This window comes from Xiphophorus hellerii, chromosome 8 (assembly GCF_003331165.1).
Source record: "Xiphophorus hellerii strain 12219 chromosome 8, Xiphophorus_hellerii-4.1, whole genome shotgun sequence".
NCBI classification, from domain to species: Eukaryota; Metazoa; Chordata; class Actinopteri; order Cyprinodontiformes; family Poeciliidae; genus Xiphophorus; species Xiphophorus hellerii.
The window spans coordinates 24,646,472-24,669,125 of NC_045679.1; the positions used below are offsets into that span (position 1 = coordinate 24,646,472).

At 39.7% G+C, this 22,654-nt stretch overlaps 1 protein-coding gene and 2 long non-coding RNA genes across 7 annotated transcripts in view; 2 read left to right on the forward strand and 1 right to left on the reverse strand.

Moving 5' to 3' along the window:
• Window positions 1–17,785, reverse strand: part of pde8b (phosphodiesterase 8B) — a 47,775-nt gene extending 29,990 nt beyond the window's left edge. For 2 of the 4 annotated variants that reach the window (XR_004340078.1, XM_032569171.1), the window contains exons 1-2: window positions 13,493–14,368; window positions 415–471 (exon numbers count right to left, since the gene is read on the reverse strand). Coding sequence is in view for 3 of the 4 variants with exons in the window: in XM_032569171.1 (XP_032425062.1) it covers window positions 415–471; window positions 13,493–13,777 (342 nt within the window). In the remaining variant the exon portion in view is untranslated. Of the gene's footprint in view, window positions 1–414; window positions 472–547; window positions 722–13,492; window positions 14,369–17,536 lie in introns of those variants that run through there. The other 2 variants (XM_032569172.1, XM_032569173.1) reach the window with 2 other exon arrangements.
• LOC116723946 (uncharacterized) lies at window positions 11,544–16,362 on the forward strand. Its single transcript, XR_004340081.1, has 2 exons — window positions 11,544–13,429; window positions 14,292–16,362. It is a non-coding gene; the product is annotated as an uncharacterized LOC116723946 (long non-coding RNA).
• Window positions 17,786–17,921: 136 nt separating the features above from the next.
• On the forward strand, window positions 17,922–19,545 carry LOC116723945 (uncharacterized). Of its 2 annotated transcripts, XR_004340080.1 has the most exons (3): window positions 17,922–19,109; window positions 19,187–19,389; window positions 19,458–19,545. It is a non-coding gene; the product is annotated as an uncharacterized LOC116723945 (long non-coding RNA). The 2 variants fall into 2 exon arrangements; XR_004340079.1 differs by having other exon boundaries at window positions 17,922–19,389.
• Window positions 19,546–22,654: the final 3,109 nt, after the last annotated feature.

Here is a 22,654-nt window from a genome sequence, read left to right on the forward strand (position 1 = left end):
CTGGAACTAGAAGATATTTTAAATACAAAAAATAAAAGTACAAGCCTAAATAATATAGATTCTGAGGCAAGATTTGAAAACAAAGATTCACCGATGCTTTCCATTCAGTCTAACTGAATTTGACCTTTTTTGTAAAAAAAAAAGAAAAAAAAGTTTACATTAAAAAATAACCGATACATAAATATATATAAAAATATACGCAGAAATTATGAAGACATACCAAATCAATAATTAAACAACATATTTATAATTTTCCTTTCACATGGCAAAACACAAACATGTTCAAGACGTAGAAAAAGTGGTCTGCTTTTTTTTTTTTCTTTTTTTTTGACTGAGCCTTGAATCTGTGGAGCTCAAACATGGATCCAAACTATTAAAAAGTTAGTGTTTGCAGATGCTGCTACACGCTCTTACTTGAATTGGCTCCTTAGTCAGCCTCATAGGTCCCACACACTCTTCTGTGGCAGAAACCTGCAGAAGGAACAGAAGTGATTATCAACAGAGAACACACACACAAACAACTAAAAACAGTGCGAGCATCTCTCACCATTTTACCATTGATGTCAAGAAGCATACTGGCATATTGCTTTTGTCTTGCTCAACCTGTCTGTTACCGCTTCTAATCTTCTTCTCTGCTTGCTTTCGGTTTTAAGTCCACGCAGCAACAAATGCTGTCAGAAAGGAGACGAGCCGAGTTAAACTCTCCCCTCCTAATATTCCGTCTGAATCTGTAGCTGCAGCTTTTGAGGTTAAACTCGCCCAGGCTGCAGTCATGGGTATTTTTCACGGAGCTAGAGCGGTCAGCAGTCGTTCGCTGCAAACCTCTTTTAGAGGGTATTAGCTGCCTAGCCACAGACTGAACCCGCCGGGTTTACCGGCTTAATCCCACTGAGGGATCATCTCACACACCGTGCTGCAGGTACGTGTGTGTGTGTGTGTGGGTGGGTGCGCGCGTGTGTGTTTTCTCTTCACGCACTTCTTCTAAACCACATGCGTCACTCAGGTGTGAATGCACAACTCAGCTGCATGTGCATCTTTCCAAGCACATGCGTGCACAGACACGGTTAGCGTCGCGCTCAGAGGGAATGAGAGGTGCGTTCTGTCATGAAGTGCTGTAGCTGACACAGCAGGAGCTCCGTGTGTCATGATTTGGTATTAGCTTCTGTAAATCCACTTGTTTGTGAGCTGGCTGTCTCTTAAGCAGGGGTCTTAGACAGAAGATGCGCTCATACGCCACAAAGGCCCGAGGGGACACGTTCTGTCTCTGGGGCGAAGCAAACACTCTTTAGGGATAAAGAAGGTCAGGGTGTAAGGTGGTGGAGTTTGGCATGAACTATTTAACTGTCGTACAAATGGTGTAAAGAAGGTAGGAGGCGGTGACTCAACCGTCCACCATGACGCCGCTATCCGTCATCAGTAATTAGGCCTACAAGGGATGTGTTTTTGCCCACATGAAATCTCAAGTACCCACTACAAATTTCTAACATCACCGTCAAACGACCAACACTTTGAGAATCTCAAGTGTCTTAGTTTGAGCAGAGTCATCGCTGCTTTACAGTAGATACCAAAATTGGAAAGGATTATTGCTGATGTAGAAATAAATATTGTACATACTGTAGAAAACAACTTTGCCATGCTTGACCACATCTCCTGATCTATAATGGCATTGATCGCAAATGACGCCACTGTTGCCAGACGTTGCCACTTAGTGTGTGTGATGTTGGAAGATGAGAGTGTGTGATGTTGGAAGATGAGAACGTCCTGGGAGATTTGTTGCAATACTCTTCGATACAGAAGCACAGTGTGGTGCAACTTTAACAATAGTTGAAATGCAGAGGACTCAAATTGAGAGGACAGAAAGCAGCGCTGGTTGAAAGGTACTGGCTATGTTATCTGGGCATACTTTGCCAAGTTCACTGGTTTGTTTTGCTTGTACTGCTCCTGCACTTCACTGGGTCACCGCTCTTGTTAAATTAAAATAGCTGCTCTGCGCTGTTCTGAATTTATTAGTTTGACAACATTTGTGATCAGCGCTATATGTGACCTTGCCACAAGGTACAACCGATGTAGGACTCTCTTTTGGATGAAGAACTACCTAATCCTCAATGTCTTACGCTGTGTTCACATAGGAGGGAAATGCAACTTATATCCCACTTTTTCACGGCAGTCCTAACGGCTCAATTCTGATCTTTTCCCCCTCGAAAAAGTTTGATTTGTGGTACTAAGTTGGATACATATCCAATTTATATTTGTTTTCTTTTCAAAGGTTGCTTCTGGCTCTTTTCGCGTTTGAGACTTGTCAGACAGGAAAATGGGTTACAAGAGAGGGGGAAAAGTCACTGGGTCGGGAATCGAACCCATGACAGCCGCATAGAGGACAGAGGCATCCGTATGTGGCTCAAGTGCTTTACCCCTACGCCACTGCTGCACCTTAAATATCCGATTATTTTTAAAGTGCTTGCTGTCAGAACGTTCATGTCGCATTTTGCACAACTTTTATGTCATTGATGTGAGACATGCACGATAATTCTGTGCCAGAAGAAGTCTGGCATGTTAAATCCAAATTTAAACAATGGTACAAATTAGAATTGTGAAAGTCGTTGTCGTTTGGTTGGAGAGAATTTTACTGAAGTCTGGTGCAAATGCAAAAGTAGATGTAGTGACCACACCGATGTGATGCAGGAGTCTTAAGGAGACTGACGGAGTGTTTACACTTCATACGGATTCAGACAGCGGGGAAGGAGGGAGGAAACAGGATGTTTTAAGGAAAAAGTAGAGCAATAAGGTTAACAAAAGGTTAATTTAATTTTATAAGTTTGAAAAAAGTTACAGAAGACATGCTGAAAAAAATAATAAACGTTAAAGAAGAGGGGGAAACGCTTGTTAATTGATTTTTATAGTGACGCAAATCATTAGGTAGAAAAATAAAAATGATAAAAAGAATTGCTTTTGGTTTCGTTGATGTTTAACTCTATTTTAGTTCATTTTCCTGGTAGTTAAATTGACAACATTAAATAAGCATTTCTTTCAGTGCCCTCTAAAAAGCAAATTTGTGCAAACTGGACATCATCGTTGCCATGGAAATGGGCCTTGAAAACATCAAATTACAACCAGACGCATCCTCACCTACACGCCTTCACACTGTGTTTGTGTCTTCGGGTCGTGAGTGAAATAAAGACACTGCTGTAAAACCTCTAAAGGAAGATTCGGCCATTGATACTTGTAGCTCAAATCTAAACAATCTGAGTCCTGAAATGTTATCAATTTCAAACTATCGATGGTTTTTCGATAGTTCAATAGTTTCAAAATTCATTTTATATGTGTCATACAAGTTAATCCCACTTCATCACCTATAAATCAATAATATAATATCCTTTACTTAAACAACAAAATTATTTTGAAAAACAAAAAAAAGTTTGAACCTGAAAAAAAATGTGAAGCTAAAAAAAAAACCAAATCTTCAATTTGGAAAAAAAAAAATTTAAACTGGAAAAAAGCATGTGAAGTTGCAAAAAAAAATGTTAAAAACTAAGGTTCCATACAGAAAGAGAAGATTAGTCACGTCCTTAACTGGTAAATATTAAGCCATTCTCTCTTAGTTACAGGATACCACAGACGGGGGCCCATCTAGGATTATCTTGTCACTGGCCGGACTTTTAGCAGAAGAGTTCTTTATTGTTCAGACTGGATTTGGTGTAATTTGGATCACAATCCTTGCAACGAGGCTTTATCTCATTGGCAGATCACATGGCCTTTAATAGTCTGGATAGACTTGAGCTTGGCCTCGGTCTGTACACTGCTACACATTTCAGTCTTATCTGCAGCGATTCCATGAAACCAGCGACATGCTCTCACTTATCATCTGATGCTCTGACACAGCCTTCCTTTGTCATGTGAGAAAACGTTAACAGCTTTCTCATTTTGATGTACACTACTAAATAATACGATCATACTACGAGGAATGACCAGGAATAAAGTCCTTTTGTTCAGTTGCTTTGTGCTAAGTGGAGTGTGAAAACAATGAAATTAAATTTCATGGAACCATAACAAAAACTTCTCCAGAAATGAATGATGAAGCAAAACCAGCTAAACATATTTTTAAAATCCTTAGTGGACCAAGTGAAGTAGATTTGTCATCCATCACATTTTTTTGTGGATGTCGCTTGTGCGTCAGATTTACGGGCGTACCAGAAACTCAAAGACAAAGGTTCCGTATTTGGACTTTTGTATGTAAAAAAAACCCCCCAAACAAACAAAAAGGCAAATACATTTCTTAATTAAAAACATTTAAATCGGCGTGCCATGTTGGCGGAGGGGTTAGCGCGACCCACATTCAGGCAAAACGTAGCCTCGACGCGGCTGTCGCGGGTTCGACTCCCAGACCCGACGACATTTACCGCATGACTTCACCCTCTCCTTCCCCCTTTCCTGTCAGCCTACTTTGAAAAAAGGGACACTAGAGCCCACAAAAAGACCCCTTGCGGGGCGATAAAAAAAAACCAAACAAACAAAAAAAAAAACATTTAAATCTAAGTAATTAATTAATATGTCAAAGTCCCAACCCTACCTACATTTTACAAAAAATGTTTTTTAAAGGTACCAACCTTGAGAAGCTCCTGGTGTATTTAAGTGTGCTGTATTGGTGTATTTATCAACTAAATTTGTAATTCAGGACATTTATGTGTGTGGTAAAAAAAAAGAAACATTTCAAATCAATTCAGTCCGTCTTTCTGTATCCGATCCGTATCGGACGATTTTAAACCTCAGATATTGGTATTGGAAGTGGAACAAAGTGGATCGGTGCATCCCTAGCTTACAACAGCCCTACAGTCACTGCACGTCTTTTCCCCAAATCCAATCCATGGATCATTTGACACAAAACACAGTTACTAGTCAACAAGTAACTGTATTTATTTCTGGTTTAAGGTAGTTTTCCATCATTTTGTTCGGAACTGTTAATATGTTGGTGTAACGTTTTTGATCAGCTAGGCTGTATTTCTGGCTAGTGATTATGACACTGCCCGTACAAACAAAATTAGATGAAAAATTACCGTAATAATAAATAGCTAGATTTTTTACAGCATAAACAAACTGTTGCACAAAGGTTTTCATCTTTAGCAAAAAGCTATGCGTAAACCAATACAATGTGTGTACTGTATATAAACCACAACTTCATACTTTCCTACATACAAAGACTTGAGGATCTGAGCTTTGCTTAACAGTATCTGATGGGGTATTTTCATGAAGTCCAAATAGGTCAAGACGTTCAATAATCTTTTCCTCTGGGAACAGAGCACTGCCGGTTCTAGAATGGTTTGAATGAAGCTGTTCTACCGGGCTTGGACAGGACCAGGAATACACTGCTGTTATTAAAGCTCAAGATGGTTTGCATTTACTCTGGAGAAATGAAACAGGTTCGGGAAATCTTGACACCCTTTTTGTTCACGATGTGCACGTCCTCCACGCGTATCTCATTCAGCCCGGGACTGTCGCTAATTGATGCTGATCAAAATGATCAGGGGGGTTAATTAAACGACAGTGACGGACAGACAAAGGCTCCAACTCTCCAATCAGGTGCCATCGAACCAGAGCAGGAAAAAACGAAAAACGAATGGGCGCAGCAGCATGATGTCATTCAAAGGGCTGGAGAAAAGCCCGAGTCAGGGGGAAATAATGTGGAAACTGTGACAGAACAGTGACATGTTAGTTTCATCCAGCTGGTACATACATGTAAGTATACATGATTATGACCATTATACGAAATGATTGCGGTCAGCGCCAATAATTGCGGCCGGCGATTATGTAACAACTGTGACAGGCCTAATTACAACCAAACACTGCATGACTGTGTGTGGAGAGATATCAGCCAAAAGTTCCCAGAAACTCTTTTTTCTTTTCTCCACGCACCAAAAAAAAAAAAACATTCTGATCAAGTCAATATGGGAAAGAAAAAAAAATTCATTTAATTTGAAACAACAAAAACAGCAGAGAATGTCATGCATATTACTGTTTGATGTACACTTCTAAAAAAAAAAAAAGCATAACCATTTTTTTTTTCACTGTCTGACTAAATTAGGACAAACTTTTCCTGTTTGGGTTAAGCAGAATTACCAAAATATTCCTATTTGCTAAATGCCAGAAGATATTTTTTATTAAGAGTTTTGTTTTTTCCTCCATTCAAATTCTGGAGTTCACATACATTTCATTAGTACTTGTCTTTTAAACTGTATTAAAATGCTTAAACATTTTGGGTTTCCTTCAACAAATCTCTCATAATGGCTTGCAGGAAATTTGGTCCATTTAACAACTTCTCCATTCAAGTTGTCATCGCCGCCATGACTTATCACGTGAATAAGCTTGTTTCCGTGTGATTTTAATTGCATTTCTTATTTAATGCAAACACTGCAATTGCGAAATTGTGCTGTTGGTGTACATTTGTAACGGAAACGCAGCTACTGACTATAGATTCTTCAAAATCGGATTGTGACCGGTGAAACTTTTACTCTATTTATGAAAACAAAAAAAACGGAGGGAAAGTCTTTCCACTACAGCTGCGTTTCCATTGACCACATAACTGCGCAAATTGGAATTACGAAAATAAGTCCACTTAATGGAAACTTGTTAATTTTGGGGAAAAAAGAGAAAAAATACTTAACATTTTTCAACAAAAAGTTTGGTGCTTGGATGAGGTGGGTATTTTCAGTCGTATTGAAATTGGTGTATTTTGCAAAAATGCAAAGAAAACGTTTTTTCCACAACAAATGTGACCAACAATCGGATGTTACTACTGGTGGAAATGACAAAGAAGACGACAGGAAGTGGTAGGAGGCATGGTTTTTAACGACATATCGTGTGACCAAACTCCTTCATGTGTGATTGTAATTGTGTTTCTTATTTAATGGAAACACCTCACTTACAAAATTGCCCTTTTCCGACATTAGGGAATATCGACAAACCTTTGTGCACATTTACAATGTGCACAAAGACTGACCTGGTATCGTCTCATCGAGTGAGCTGAATGTATTGCTACTACAGCCCTACTGATCTTGAACTTTTGCACAATTATGATGGTGAGAAGTTGCCAGTAATACTCTGATCTGTGTATTGTAAGTCAGCGACTCTCCACAAAGCCCCCATGGTGTTGTGTCTAAACCAGCATCAGCTCTTCTACATGTGACCGTTCGCACCCCCGCTGTACTCACCAGAGGGGTAAACAGATCAGTTGTACATGCAAACATACACAAACACATATGTGCGCGCCTACACACATGCACAGGAGCGTGATCGACACCGTGGCGGATGATCAAGATCCTGCAGGGTGAGGCAGATGGTTTTAATAATAAATGGCATCATTGATCGTCTCTTGGCGCTGAAACTGGGCGAGAGCAAAGGAACAGCTGACAAACCAACACACTCCACATGCACGCACACACACACACACACTGACTGGGCAATAAAAAAAAACATCTTGATCTATAAATGTATTAAAAGCCTTTAAATGCTTCTCGCCCAAAGATCACTGGAGAGAGACATCAGCAAGGAGAAGCAGGTATTACAGGATTATATGAGAAAATGATGCTATACCATGATAAATCGCTTTTTCCTCACAACCCAAACACTCACTGCGACCGTTAGCATCTTCGGTATTTAAATAAGTGCCCAGTGTGAGCATCTGCCACAGGAAGACTATGCAACAGACTAGCAATCTCATTGGCATAAAGTGTGGAACCATGACAACAATTATTAACAATTATATCTTTTCCCTATTTTATCATTGTACAAGTCCTGACAGACAATCTCTAAAAAACTCAAACTGTTCTACCTCCTCTTAGTGCTAATAATGCATCTGCAGAAATTCACCACCTCTGGTCAGACACAACCAATCAGGAGCCAGAAGGAAGGTCTTAGTAACGTGGTACTTTAATCCAACCCCTGTTTTCAATATCTGATGTTTTTCTATTTCCAATCCAGTAACCAGATTAAAGTTACTCCTCCAAATCACTGCGCGTCACTACGTTTGTCATTTTACTTAGTAAACAGATATATTGTTACTTTCCTCTTGCATCTTGAGGAGTGTAATAAAACCACGCAGAGACAAAACCGTAACCAACGCAGGGAGGAGAGCGATGCGTGTTTTGTGACTGGAAATAAAGGCACTAGTTTGAGTTTTTCAGCTAAAGACGACAGTATCAAAGTGCTGGTGACAAAATGATACAGTTACACTGTTGAAAAGAGGGAAGACAGAATAATAATAATAGTGATTTACTGTAGTATTTCTCTCATACTGCAGTTTAATGCAATGATGACAGAGCGCGAAAGCCCCCTAGTGGACGATAGACCCACTGCCAATCGATCCCAGAATAGGCTTAGTAGCTGATTGCCGATATGCAGATTGCAATAAAATGACACATACAATAATATGTGGAAAATAATAACTTTTCAACACTTTTCTGAGTGCATTTATATCATTTTTAGGCTTTTATCAACTAATATGATTAATATCTATTGCTTTTTTTCTGACAATTGTTTTTTTTGTTTTTTTACTATGAAGCTTTATAATATAAAATCAACGTATAACCACTGCAGAGAATCTTTTAGTACTAGGGGTATAAGAATAATCTTCCAACATATCAAACTTCACTAAACTATATCATATTTGAAGAAACATTTAGAGTAGCAGCGTGGTGCAGTCAAACCGGGTGTACAGTACACATTTAAGAGCCACGGTGAGCCTACCTGAAGAGCAGTGGATCACTCTTTTGTTTGATCGAATGAACAAACAGAATTTGCCACTAAAATTGTATCACGCCTGTGATTGTAATCGTATCAGCAGTCTCTGCTGAAGGAGCTTTACTTCGCGGCATCCTCCGTGGGCAGTCGTTGGAAACGTGGTGTCACTCGGCGGACATTGGAAGTGGCTCTTCCTCGAATGTCTGAGAGACAACTGTAGTTATCCAAGTCCCGGTGAAGTGCATGCCGCAGGCAGCGGCTTAGAATAGCCTGAGTGAAAGCGTCTGGAGAAGAGCTAGCCGCATCACAATGCCGTCAGTGTTCTGCCATCGCGGCTGTAAAATGTCTATTTATGGACAACAAGCACGGCGTATCTTTACCATAAGGATGAAAGTTTGGATCTCTAACGTTTAGTTACGGACAACAGGTCAGTCTGAGCGGACTGAATCCAGACGTTCAGAGCTAAAGGAGGGAGAGTATGGCAGGGAGAAATCCGCTTGAAAAGGAGGTCAGCAAATACAGATGCAGAGATTTCACATTACTGTTACATTTTTGTCACTAAATATAAATGATAACCCATAGGTAGTGTATGGCTGAAACCAAATAATGTCAAATTTTTGTGTTTTCTCTTTTTAAACACAATAATGGCTGAAGCTACCCAAATGACCCTGATCAGAAGTTTACGTAACCTACAGTTAAGGCAAAAAAATAAATAAATATATATTCCTACTTCCAGCAGACTTAGATTTAAAATGACTTGGATTCAACCAGAAAGTTTGTTTCTGATAGAAAAAGCAAGCCTACAACTACTTAATTAATCAATTTTTCTGGCAATTAAGCGATTAATCGGCTAAAGAATTGCCACATTCTGCATATTTTTCATTTAAGCTTATTTTATACAATATTATAAATGCATTACAAATCAAATCAATCAATCAATCCCATTTTAACATACGAGTTATTAGTTAGCAAAAGGTGCTTAATATGAGATTTTTTTTTTCAATGAATTTGAACTTGACAAAACTAAAAAATATACCACGGTTTGGGTTGAACATGAAGTTGCTTATTTTTAATCGGAAATGAAAAATGTATATATTTTTTCAACAGCACTGGTTCAGTTACTGCTCTGACTAAGGTGTTTTTTCAGCAAAATTGCCTTTTGAGTCTGTGTAGTTAACGACTTATCGGTTACTAATTTAGTCGACGAATATTTTAATAATCAATTAAAATATGAATCCGATGAATCGTTTTAGCCCTACCTATATCTGCCGGCGGTGTGACTACATTTGAGCTTGACTGCAGTTCCTTATGCTGTGTATTTCCTTCTTTCACAGCTTTAACAATCACCGCTTGAAGTGTTTTTTTGTGACAAGTGGATGAGACACTTTTATTCCTTAAACGTAAAAGCTGCAGTGGATGTGAGGAATGTCATGCTGGGTATTTTTCACAGCAGTCAGCCACTCGACGTCTTGCAATGTTCCCAAAAACTGCAGATGGTTCAGCCAGGTGCTGACCTGTCAAAAATACTTATAGAAACTGGGTTTTATTATCACTATTATTATTATTTAACTTTTACTGTCAGTTTTTTTTTTCTTTTTTGTTGCTTTTAGCTGAAGCGTAGCTCGAATGGCTTCTTCCTGGAAGATGTTCCCGGTCTCAGCCGGGTCAGAATGGGTTAACGTGCTCTGGGAGTCTGATGACTCGATCATCTGCTGCGTCGCTTCTTAACAAAACACAACAATATCCTCTAGGGTTTGATCATAAATAGCAAGATGTTCACATGCCTCCTCATGAGAGGGATCACTGTGAAGCACACATATAATTTTATCACAGGATGTGATAAGGAAACCGGCCAAGTCTCCGTTGGATTTTAGGCCTTTTTACACCAGCATGCAGACATTATCATGTTACTTTGTGTTAGTTGTTTGTTTTTCTGGTTAGAGAACTTTTATATAAAAGTAGAATTAAGTAAATTTAACCTAACGGATTATAAAAGCTTCCTTTAAATATAAAGGCAGAGCTTTGACTATAAAAAAGAACCAAATAAGTGCTAAACATCACCCTCTTTATTTATTTGCACCCCCTTAAAATGGAAGTAAAATAATCTAATATTGAAATTGTGCATCCTTTATTGCCTGTACATTTAATGTAGTGAAGGAAGTAATTGTTTTTGTTTGTTTGTTCTTTATAGGATCATAACGATTCATGTAAAAAGTAATTTAGCTGAAAGATGTTTTGTAGTTTTCTTACTTCCAACAGATTGGAAGCATTTTTTCATTAGTAGTCCTGGACTTCCTGCTTCCTGGTGGGCAAACATAGCTCTTCCTGTTACAAATGTGTGCAATGTCAATGCGTGCGATATCAATAGATCACTGATATCGACAAAAACGAAACACAATTTCGCAATTGTGGCATTCCCATTAAATAAGGAATGCAATTAAGCTCCCGCATGAATAAGTTTGTTTATCTGAAAACACGCCTCGCCATCGTCCTTTAACTACTTCCTGTAGTTAGAGAGTCTTTTTATCAAAATACGAGTTTTTTTTTTATACCAATGGCGACTTGTATTACAGAAGCTATAGAGAAACAAAGTTTCTCTAAAGCTTATGGATGATTTACAAAAAGTACAACCTTAATGAAAAATAGCCAGAAGTCCTGTTTATTTTTACAAATGATTACAGGGCAGTAATTGTGTATTTTTCAGCCACATTGTATCATGTCAAAGCACAAATCAAGTAACTATATTACTTTCTGTTCTTATAAAAATGCTTCATATATATATGCATATATCAAATATGACTTAAATGAAATTTGACGTCATCATTTAAAGCCTTGACATTGGGCCACTGTCTCTTAAAAAAATCTCCTTCTCATTCTGAAACTCCACCTTCAGGAAGCCATCACAACATCTCTCCTCTTTAACCCTTTAATGACGCTTTTACCAGCCTTTCTCTGAGAAGTGGCCTCTATAATGAGCTCAGCTACTGCACAGTTCTACCAGGTGTTTGCTAATTGCTGCTGGCCAGTGTGAAGGAGCTGAGTGGGGCAGTCACCGGGCAGAGCTGCTCTGTAATGCTGTAAAGTATCGGCTCAGGGAGAATGGGTACTAATGTATGCCACAATTTTTAAATTGCAGTCAGCTACTGTCACATAAAATCCACACAAACTTTGTTGTTTAAATGTCGTACAATCTAAAAATGAATAAAAAAAGTTATTTTCCACTAGCGAATTCACGTGACTTCTTACAGCTTTCAGAAAAATCAGGTCAAATGCAGGAATGCCACATTTTCACTGGTCAAACTGCACCTTACTGTGTCAGTCTGGAAAGAAAAGTACTGAGTTCATGTCTCCACGTTTAACAGTTTGAGCACCAGGCATTCTACACAAAGATTTCTACACAGCAAAGATTTCTACACAAAAGGCAAGATGCTCACACATATGTGAAATGTAAATGCAAAACGTAGAATGATAGAAGCACAACGCAAAGAAAGAATGTAGTGCGTTGACTTCAATTACATTAAAAGGGAAGTCTGCAGGGCTTGAAACGTCTGTACCCAAACATTTAGTAAAGTGACAAAAGGAAATAACTTTCAGCAATTAGATGCAAAGTGATTTCCAGAATAGGAGCACTTACAGTCTGATGTCAGCTCAATGATACAATGGAGAGCTGAGACGAGCATTAAATGACTCAATTCATGAAGCTTGGGTTAGACTTTAGCATTAAGGCCTAACTGGTGCAAGTTGGGTGGGACTCCAGATTTTGGGGGGCCCTACATGCCTATAACAAGCTGACTTCATTTTACTTTGTAAGTCTGTAAGTCGCAACTTTTATCCCGTAAAATTTATCGAGCCAACTCTGACTAATATTTTTGTCATTTCTGTTAATAGTTATTTTTCGCTTCCTAGTTACAAGAAAAGTAGAATGAGACCTAACAGAGAATTTGTACATTTGTCAAGCAGCAGTCCAGAAGAAACACATTATAATTTTTTACCAAGAGCAGTGTTTGTGTTTGTGGAGCTATGATTGCTCCACAAGTCACCTACTAATGTTACCTTAAAAAGTAATATTGTCACTTTTATTATCACAATAGAACTATAGAATATCATGATAAAACTTTAAGCCCATATCACTCACCAATGATGTGAATCATAAAACAATATTCAAGCACACAACTGTTATTTAACAACCCATTGTAACTGGCATTCATGGGATGTAGGGCACCAAAAGAAGTGGTCCAAACAGCCCACAGACCAACATTTTATAAATCCGGCCCTGCACAAGGGCCATTTCCACATGGTTTGGATTTTATTTGTGGCTCCTATACAATTTTAAATAGCTGTTTGGGTAAAATAAACCAACCTCTAAGGGTTAAACTGTCATCAGAACTTAAATCGGGGCTAGGTGTTTGTGCAGGAACCACCTGCTGGAGCAACGTGACAGAATGGATGTCTCAGACCTTTTAGCAAAGCAGCTACTGTCACACAACTTCAGCATCATTATTACACAGCAGCTCTCCCTGCTGACTGTATGGATGCAGACCGACAGAGACAATGAATGAGCTTGAGACTGAATGAGCTCGTCAGATTCAGGAGAACACCCGCAGCATCGGGCCCTCCTGTGGAGAAACCAAAACACAAAGGCCTCCACCGAGTCTCTATTATCACTCACGACACGGAGGCGGCGGCTGCGTTGTCTAAGGTACGAAAAAAAAAGAAGAAAGAAAAGAAACCAGACCGCTGTTCGGTATGCCGGTACCGGTACCTTAAGGCTGGCGAGGCTGGTCTGGGTCTCGGCCTCGATGCGGACGTGCCCCCCGCTGTTCTCCCTTCGCTCCCGGTGCGAGTTGTTGCGCGAGTGGCGGCTCTGGTAGGTGATGACCGAGGGGATGGTCTCGGCCGCGTCCGTCTTGATGAAGAGCCCGTGCAGCGTGGCGGCCGCCGTGCCCTGGGAGATGGTGGTGGTCTGGTGGGGGGAGTTGGACTCGTCCGAATCCCGGCAGTAGATCACCCCGCTCTGAGAGACGTGGATGCTGGGAGCGCAGCCCATGCCCGCAGCCTCAGCCTCGGCGAGGCTCGCCTAGATCCCCGGTAGTGAACAGCGACTCTCGGGTGCCGCCTTCCCTCTGGTCCGCCGCCGCCGCCGCCGCCGCCGCAGCAGCAGCTCTCCTCCGGGCATCGGCCGCCAGCCAGTACCGCTCTCTGCTCCGCTCCGTTTGGGAACATTAAGGAGTAGAAACGCGTCCAGTTTCTCCTCAGCCTGCGTTAGTGCGGGGTCTTGGATGTGGCTCTCATTTTTTTTGGAGGGGGACAAAATGTTTTAATAATAATAATAATAATGCCCCTAAATGGGTTAAAACACCTGGCTGCTCCTCATCCTCTCATCCTCTGTAGCATGCTCCCATTTTTTTTTCAGTCTGGGTAGAGAACGAGCTCTCAATGAAATCATTTCTCTGCCTCTTCTTTAGTTCCTGCGCTTGCAGATCATTGGCCCTGGTCCATCTCCTTTTCTCCTCCCTCCGTCCGTCCATCAAACTAACATTATATCACTTCTATCTCTCCAGAATAGAGCAGAATCTCCCAGGAGGTCACGCTCCGACTCCAGGGGTCATTTAACGACTGCCACCATGATGAATTAGAGGTAACGTTGTTAGACTATTGAAGGTCTTCTGAAAAAGCATTTACTTTTTAAAACCACGTTATCTTTATACTTGTTTGTTTGTTTTTTTTTTGGTAAAGATTTATGTCTTGAATCTACCATAGTTCCTATATGGGTCATAAATAGAATTAGGCCAATAACCTAACTTTAACTAACTCGGCTGACAGTAAACAACCCGACGACTGCTTTCTCAAAACATACTCCTTCATTTAAAGAGGCAGTATATAACTTTTTTTTTAAGTCTTTTACAGTTTTGTTAAAACTGTCACTGTGTCCTGACTGTTTGCTATGAGTCAGATAATCTGTGAAAATATCAATCTTTTCTACCTTTTCCTTGTTCTATCATTGCCGTCTGAAGAAATACAGAGCTAAAAACAACCAATCAGAACCAGGAGGAGGGTCTTAGCGCTGTCAATCGCCCTCATGTACTCTGCTAAATATGCTAATGATGGAGAAACAACTTACCGATACAGGAAACCTGTTTACCCACTGTTGTTGGATGCTAACTAGCCTGAGCATTGATGACATAATAGATGAGCAACACCAAACTGATGTTGATTGGCCTCTTGGAGACCTCCCTGTTAGTCAAATCTTTTAAACAACGCTGGAGAAATGTCCAGTTTTGGTAACATCTCTGTTGTCCTTTATTCCTTAGAGAAGTGTTTCACTGGCAGATTTTTGAAAAAAAAAAAGAGAAAAATTCAGGAGCGGCGTCTTGTTGAAAAGAGAACATTTTTATTCTAACAAAATGTGAAAATAGGCTCTTCTGACAGATTACAAACTTGTTATAAAACGTGTTTTGTTGTATAGTTTTCCTTCTCCATTTGTTCTCCTCTTGCTCCTGTACACTGTTTTTGAATTTTGAACCTGAGTCAGCAGATACAAAAACAGATCTGTGGATGCTTAAAATCTGGTCACAATCCAGCAGCTAGACACCTTCAGATTGGTAGTGAATGGTTTGAAATGACTGTGTGTGGCTTCGGTCCAAAAATTCATTCATTCACTCGTTTGCAACTGGTGCCTGTTAGACCACATTGAAAAAAAAAAAATATATGAACTTTCTATCAGCCTCCAGGCCGCAGGAAATCGCGCACTTCGCTCAGTCTTGGCTGTTTTTCCGACCCCTAGCTTGGGTCCGGTTTCTATAACCAAACAGCAGGAGAAAACTGAGGGCATGTGTTAAATTAAAACAAAAGCATTCAAATTCATAGTGACTAGTTGCAGATCCTCTGTGGTATTCCACCCACAGCTGTTTCAACCTCTTACTGCTCCCTCTGAGGACAGTCAGTAAGCAAGAAGACATAAAAGGAAGGAAAAAACTCAAAGTGACAACTTTTTGGGAGACACCCGTATTCCAAATCACTTGAGTGTTGTGTGTTTTTTTTCATATTTAATCCAATAAAGGAAAACGGAATAACTGTTACATAAAGCACCAAAAACACTATAAATGTGTAGTTAGGGTTGCAGATTAAATGTAACTTGAGGCTAACTCTGGTATACTGTACTACATTAAATGGCAGAAATTATGCATGTACCTTACATGATTTCTGTTTGATTCAATAAAATTAATATGTTAACTACTATTAACAACTGAAAAGGTGCTTAACATGCGATTTTTCTTCTGACCAGGTGCCGCATGAAGAGTTTTGGGTAAACTTTTATTTGTCTTAAATGCAAAATGTATGTCTTTTTTGCTCAGTTTCGGCCTTATTATTGCTCTCTGTATGTTTTTCTTTCATCAGATGGTTTCTTTTGGAGTCTGCGTGCTCCAGTTAACAATTAATCGACAACTAAATTAGCTGACGATTAATCTCAATAATCACGATTAATCGGAGTAATCGTTTGGGACCTATCTACGCCAGTCCGAACGGTGCTAACAGCCTCTCTTTTCCCCAGATGCTGCAGAACCGTGAGACCAGAACTTATCATCACTGTACACGTTCAGTATTTATTGTAAATAAATCCTTTCTTTTTTGCGTCCTGTGTATGATTCTGCAACGTGGGTCCGTAAAAATTCCCGGCAACGTGGCAACCGATGGGAAGAAATCGCTCTGGTTCACATGCAGAAGGTCGCGTGTGCGCAGGATAAACTGGCACCGCACGTCGCCCCGAACACATCCTCAATGTGAGATATGGTGGTGGCAGCATCATGCTGTGGGGGTGGTTTTGCTCACGAAGGCCAGAGAAGCTGCTCAGTGTTGCAGCTCCGACCGGGCCACGTCAAAAAATGTTCAACATGCAACAGTTACTGCAAAGTTCAAACGCAGCAAAAGAGGATTCTGTAAAGATTTACACTCAGAGGAGTCTGAATGCAAATGCGTGCCACACTTTTCAGCTTTTTCTAAAAAATACAATTACATGGGATGTTATGTAATCACTCAGTGTGATCTGTCAGAAAATTAATTATACCTTTTAAATAAATAAATTTAAAAAAAATCAGAAAATCCAAAAATGTAACCCGGAACGTTTAGTGTCAGAAAAACTCCTAATTTCTACGACTGACACTTCATTCAGGTTGGTTGCTTTAGCCGCAAAGTTACACAATGATTCAGATTTAATTCAGAGGCGACGCTGTGAGGAAACATCTCAAAACCTGGACATTTGAAAAAAAAAAAACAGATTTCCATTTTATAGTAATTGTAAACAGCTTTTTTTTTTTTTAAACAAGTCTCGTGTCCCAAAATCAGTATCACAAGCTGTACCTTCAAACAATCAAAATGTTTGTTTCAACAACAGTCTAACTTACCTTGTTATTTAAAACTAAACTCCCTATGTATTGGTCAACAGTATCACAGTTTATTCTGTTAAGGTCGCCCCCTGCTGGTCGGCCTGTTAAGAGCAACCAGTATTTAAAAACGGAGATGCAACACATTTAACATTTTAAAGTTAGGAAAATTTTTATATCACGAGTATTCGGCTACTTTTTTTAAAAAAAAGCAGTTGTTCTTCTAAATTAATTCGAGTGAAACATATTTCACTGTTTCTCCTAATACTTATTAAACCAAGAAAATAGCAGAAATACTTCACTTTTTATAAAAAATTTTTTAAAGTAAATGTCGTTGAAGGTGAATGGCTGATACAACCATAAGCAAAAGTAGGTAAGTTAAACACCAATATCAGAAAAATGTGAGTTCGTGACCTCCTTCCTACCTTCATAGGTCCATTGAGGGACAGCTCCTCTGTGGACAGTCCACTCATGTCTCTACAGCCACGCAGGTCTGACGCTCGGCTAGAAATCAAACGGAAGCAAATAAACCCCCCAGCTCTTTCTCTCATAGAAAAGCGAAGAGCAGCTGAAGTCTTTACCAAGTCCCGTAAGTCTGTCGAACTTCGCCGTCCCTCTTGGTTCGGACGGCTTCGGGCGGACTCGGTGTCCGTGCGGCCCTAGTGTCCTCAGTGCACCGCAGCGTGGGAACACTCAGCCACATGCGCGAGCCATGTCCGGAGCAGCTGTGACTGTAACTTTGGAGAGATGCTCGGTGACCAGTTCAGCGATTTTGTCCGAGTGGAAAATGTGCAAAGGCTAGACGTATCTCTGGAGGAACTGCTGGGAACCGTAACTCAGGTGGGAGAGTCTGGGCCGGGGTTCTCCCAAAGTCCCCGGGAACCATTTCTGACCTCTGGGCTGATTTTGTTTCAGCCCTTCAACTGCAGCTAAAGAATGAGGCAAATTTCCCAAGTAGCAAACGAATTTTCAAAGGATGTCGGCTGAAAGTGGAAAGCTCGATGTGGGTTGTCTGAAAGTTCACTCTGAACATTCCACTCAGTGTCTTGCGTTTCTATTACAAATGCGCCAAATGCTGCTAATGTTTCCATTAAGTAAGAAACGCAATTAAAGTCACACGTGAGCAAGTCTGTTCACGTTTTAAGTCATTAAAAAACACGCTGCGCTGCGATCCTCTAACTACTTCCTGTTGTTTTCTTCTTCGTGGTTTGCGCCGGCGGCAACATTCGGTTGTTGATCGTGCGGCTCGTGTGACGCGACAGAAAGTGTTTCCGTTACAATTTCGCAAAATAAACCAATTTCAATACGGCCAAAAAAAAAAAAAAATCACCTCGTCAAAGCGGCAAAAACCTTTTAGCGAAAAACGAGAGTTTGTTTGAAATGAAACTGGCGAGTTTCCAGTCCAGTAAGCAAATTTAATTCTTTTTAAATGTCAAATTGCGCAATTCCATGGTCAATGGAAAAACAACTGGGAAAAATTATGTTTTTGCTGGGATTTTATTCAATTGGTTTTTAATACCTTTCAAAAATTTATGGTGGTTACAATTTTATTTTATTTATTTATTTATTTTTACAAAACCCCAGGAGGAAACAGGTGGTCGACGCAGACGGAGACTTTTGTTTTAAATTTGAGTAAAAGTATCTTATAACTACCTGCCCTGTGACCATGGATGGATGGCTTATGAGATACTTTGTGTAATTTTTTGTCTGAACCCCCCAAAAAACAACTCAATTGTTTTTAATACATATGTTGTGGAACAAGTTGAGAAAATAAAGGATGTGAAAATTTACTGCGCCAGTTAAAGAATAAGACAAATTTCCAAGCTAGCAAGTGAATGTGTTGGGATCCGGACCTGTTCATCCACCAGAGGGCGCTGGAGGCCTTGTTCCATCTGAGGGCGTCTCCTGAACCACGCACCTGAAACCGTTCTGCCATCAGGAGCTGTATAACTGGAGGAGGCTGCTGACACTTCCCTGCCAGATTGTTAGCTAGTTATGGTACCGATTCACTCCAGCTCTACTCTTCCTGTTTGCTTCCTGAATTCTGATCCACCTGTGTCTCTGACCTTTTTCAGCTGATCGACCTGAGACGTGCTGAAGATAGATCCAGCCCAGGACCCCCTCCGAACCTACAGCTCGGCAGCCTGCTTCTGGCAGAACAGTTCAGACTTACCTGTCCGCCCTCCAACGCCGCCGCAGCCCGCAGCCCTCCGCGCCTCAAAACAGACTCCGGATTTCCCAGGTTTTTCCCCCCAGTCCTTTCTCCTCCCGATCGGAGGTAAGCTCTCAGTCAGCGCCATCTCCAAATTTCCTCGACCCCAAACTTACCGTCTGTTTCTTCCCTAGCTGACCTGAGATCCAGTCCCAAGCGCTCCCGGATTGTTTATCTGTTTTTTCCCCCTTCCCCTTGGTTGTAATAAATCTCTTTAATCAATCTCGGCTTCTGGTGTTGTTCTGCATGTGGGCTAAGAAGTTAGACCTCAGCATGACAGAATGCTAGCTAAAGGTGTACACTTTACCATAAAGTATAAAGTGTAGTGTGAAGTTTTTTAAACCGACCTTTACATTTTAAAAACATTTTATCATACATATAGTAGTGCAACACGTTCTGCTTTTTCTCATCCTTTAGCATTAAAACATTAAAAAGCTAGTTGTATTTTTTTTATGAAGAAGAATGATTGATTATTCTTTTTACACATATAGTATGTTTTTAATACAAATCTATATTGTATAAATAAAGCAGAATAAAGTAAACCTTTCATATTAGAACTGATAACAAAAGACAGTTTGGAGAAAATGGTAAAAGTTGGTTTGTTGCAGTTTCATGAGAAGTCCAGCAGATGGCAGCCGAGGTCAGTTGATCTTCGCTTCCACACGTGAGAACAAGCATTGACACATGCTGAAAGACGGACAGCTTTAAATATAATGCTAAACTAATAAAACAATATTTGCTCGGTTTTTGCCATCTAATGTTAAGTAACGAAAACGGATGCTTCACTTCTGGACTTCACACGTCAATCAAACATTTCAAAGTGACGTGGAGACAGACAGGGAAGGGGAGAGAGAGAGAAACAAACTTTCCTGGGAGACAGAAGGAAGCAGAAAATGATGAATGTGCAGGAATTCCGTTTATCCGGAAGCTGGATTTCAGCCTCTTCTGCTTCACCTGCAAGAATCGCCAGCTTAACGCCCCTATGACATAAGCAGGCCTTTGTTTGTCTAAATCTGTATTATCCGTGCCTGAGCTGAATCCACTCACACACACACACCCACCCCCCCACACACACACACAAATCAGAGGTTTATGAAATTGATGCATGAACGAGGCTTTATTCTTTTTTAAACCTCGGTGGTTTATTGTCCATGTTCATGTTGAACAATAAGTTCTGTTGAAGCAGACCTTTCATTGCGGTCTTTCTTTTTTCTTAGAATTGTCCAAAAAAAAAAAAAGAATCTAATTATGAATTATAGTTAGCCTATGTATGAATTTAATTTCTGCCCATTTTTTTTTATATGCAAGCAAACAAAGTAACACAAGTTCAGTCAGATTGGATGGAAAGCCTAAGAGCAACAAATTTGAGCTCTTGCCCCTCAGTTAGAGTCAGTGCTGAACTTTGATTAGGCCTTTGTGAACATGCTTTGATCTAAACCGTTCAAATACAGTTTTTCTTTCCGGATTTATCTCTACCCGATGTCCCATCAATTCTCTCAATTTCAGGAAAAGAATCCCCACAGAATGACGCTGCCACCACCAAGTTTCACCCTGAAGATGGTCCGTTCGCGGTGTTGCACATTCTCCATTGTTCCCCCTATTTTCCCTGAAAGAAGATGGAATGAGGAATCAAAAAAGTTGGGGATAAATAGAGACGTAAGTGGTTAATTGATGAACAGTTGAGAGCAAGAGAAAGATTTTATTTATTTATTTATTTATTAGATATTTAATAACTAGAACGTCAGAAAAGCCAATATTTTATGAACAACATTTATTTCCTGTCGTCACAGCAGCTAAAAAAAAAAAAAAGAGTGCATTAAATTGTTATTTGTTGGGAGGTTTCTTTTTGTTTTTGTTTTTTTTCTGTTTGACGAAACGATCTGCTCATGGAAACAAGCTCATGGAGCAGATAGCAGCAGATTCACAGCGCCGGGGGCCAATCAGTGTGACCGCGATGCTGCGACCCGACCGTGAGAGGAGCCCTGTATCTGCTCCCCTCCTGACACTGATAAACAGCTCAGCTCAAATTACATCTCAGTGCAAAGCTTCAATTTTTTTTTTTTTTTTTTTGCTAAGGAAAAGAGATTTCATGTATTATTGCTGAAAGTATATCGATGTTTCTAAATCACAGCATGAGCTGTCTCTCCTTATCGATGCTGTCCCGGTGATCCATGGATGCCCAGGATGAAAAAAAAAAAAAAAAAAAAAAAGATGGAGGAGGTAAAAGAAGACGTTGAATGTCTTTCTTTGGATTGAAGGGTCTAGTTCAGTTCAGAGTACAGCTGCTGTATGTCTGCTTTTCTATGTATAGAGAAAAGGATTAGGGCCACTGAAAAAAAAGGAATTCTGACTTTTTCCTCAAAATTCTGATAAAAAAAAAGAAGTTCGAATTCTAAGATGAAATCTGTCATTTTTTTCACCACAGTTTCAATTTGATCCAAGACTTAAATTCTGCGTCACGTCTTACTTAAAATACAGGTGTAATTAAGTTTCAAAAATATGAACTGTAATGACAACATCGCACTGGTAATGCTCGGAGAATTGAGTCAGAACCTTTGAAATACAGTATAGACCAAATGTTTGGACACACTTTCTCATTGAATTCAATGAGAAGGTGTGTCCAAACTTTTGGTCTGTACTGTATATTTTTCCCCAAACTGACATCATGTAATTTCCTACGACGGTACTGTATTTTCAGCTGTTTTGAACCAATCCAGGTCCTGCATTGAGTATACATTGGTTGTCAAGTCATGCAATTTAAATAAAGATCAATTTGATTTTGAATTTACTTGAAATTAGCTTACCTGCATAAACAAAATGAACTGAACTGAAGCATTGTGGTGCAGTTCTGTAGAGTATAGTTAGTGGTAGATTGGGTCTTCATCAAACTAAATAACTAAGGATTCAAACTAGTAAAAATGTATTTTATAATGCTGAGTAATGATGTTCCAATCATGATATGTCTTTACATTTAATTTGGACATTTAATGTCAAAGTAAACATTACATAAAATCTTAAAATATCTTTCCTGCAGGTCCCCAGATCTTAATTTTATTCAAGTTAACCAAATTTCTCGTTAAATATTCACATTTCCATGTATGTTAGAAAAACACGCAGGCTGTTTTAGGGTGTCTTAACTAAACGAAACTAAAAGAGTCCTCAATCTTTATCAGCCTCTATGTGATTAATCATTTCACAGCTTTTGTGCTAAATTGGATTCACCAATCAGGGAATCTTTTTGAAAGCAATCAGGTACAGATGTTTTAATTTAGGGGTAAGAGGCTGAAGATTGTTCTTTGAAAAACAGAAATTAAAAACCGTGCTTAATTTC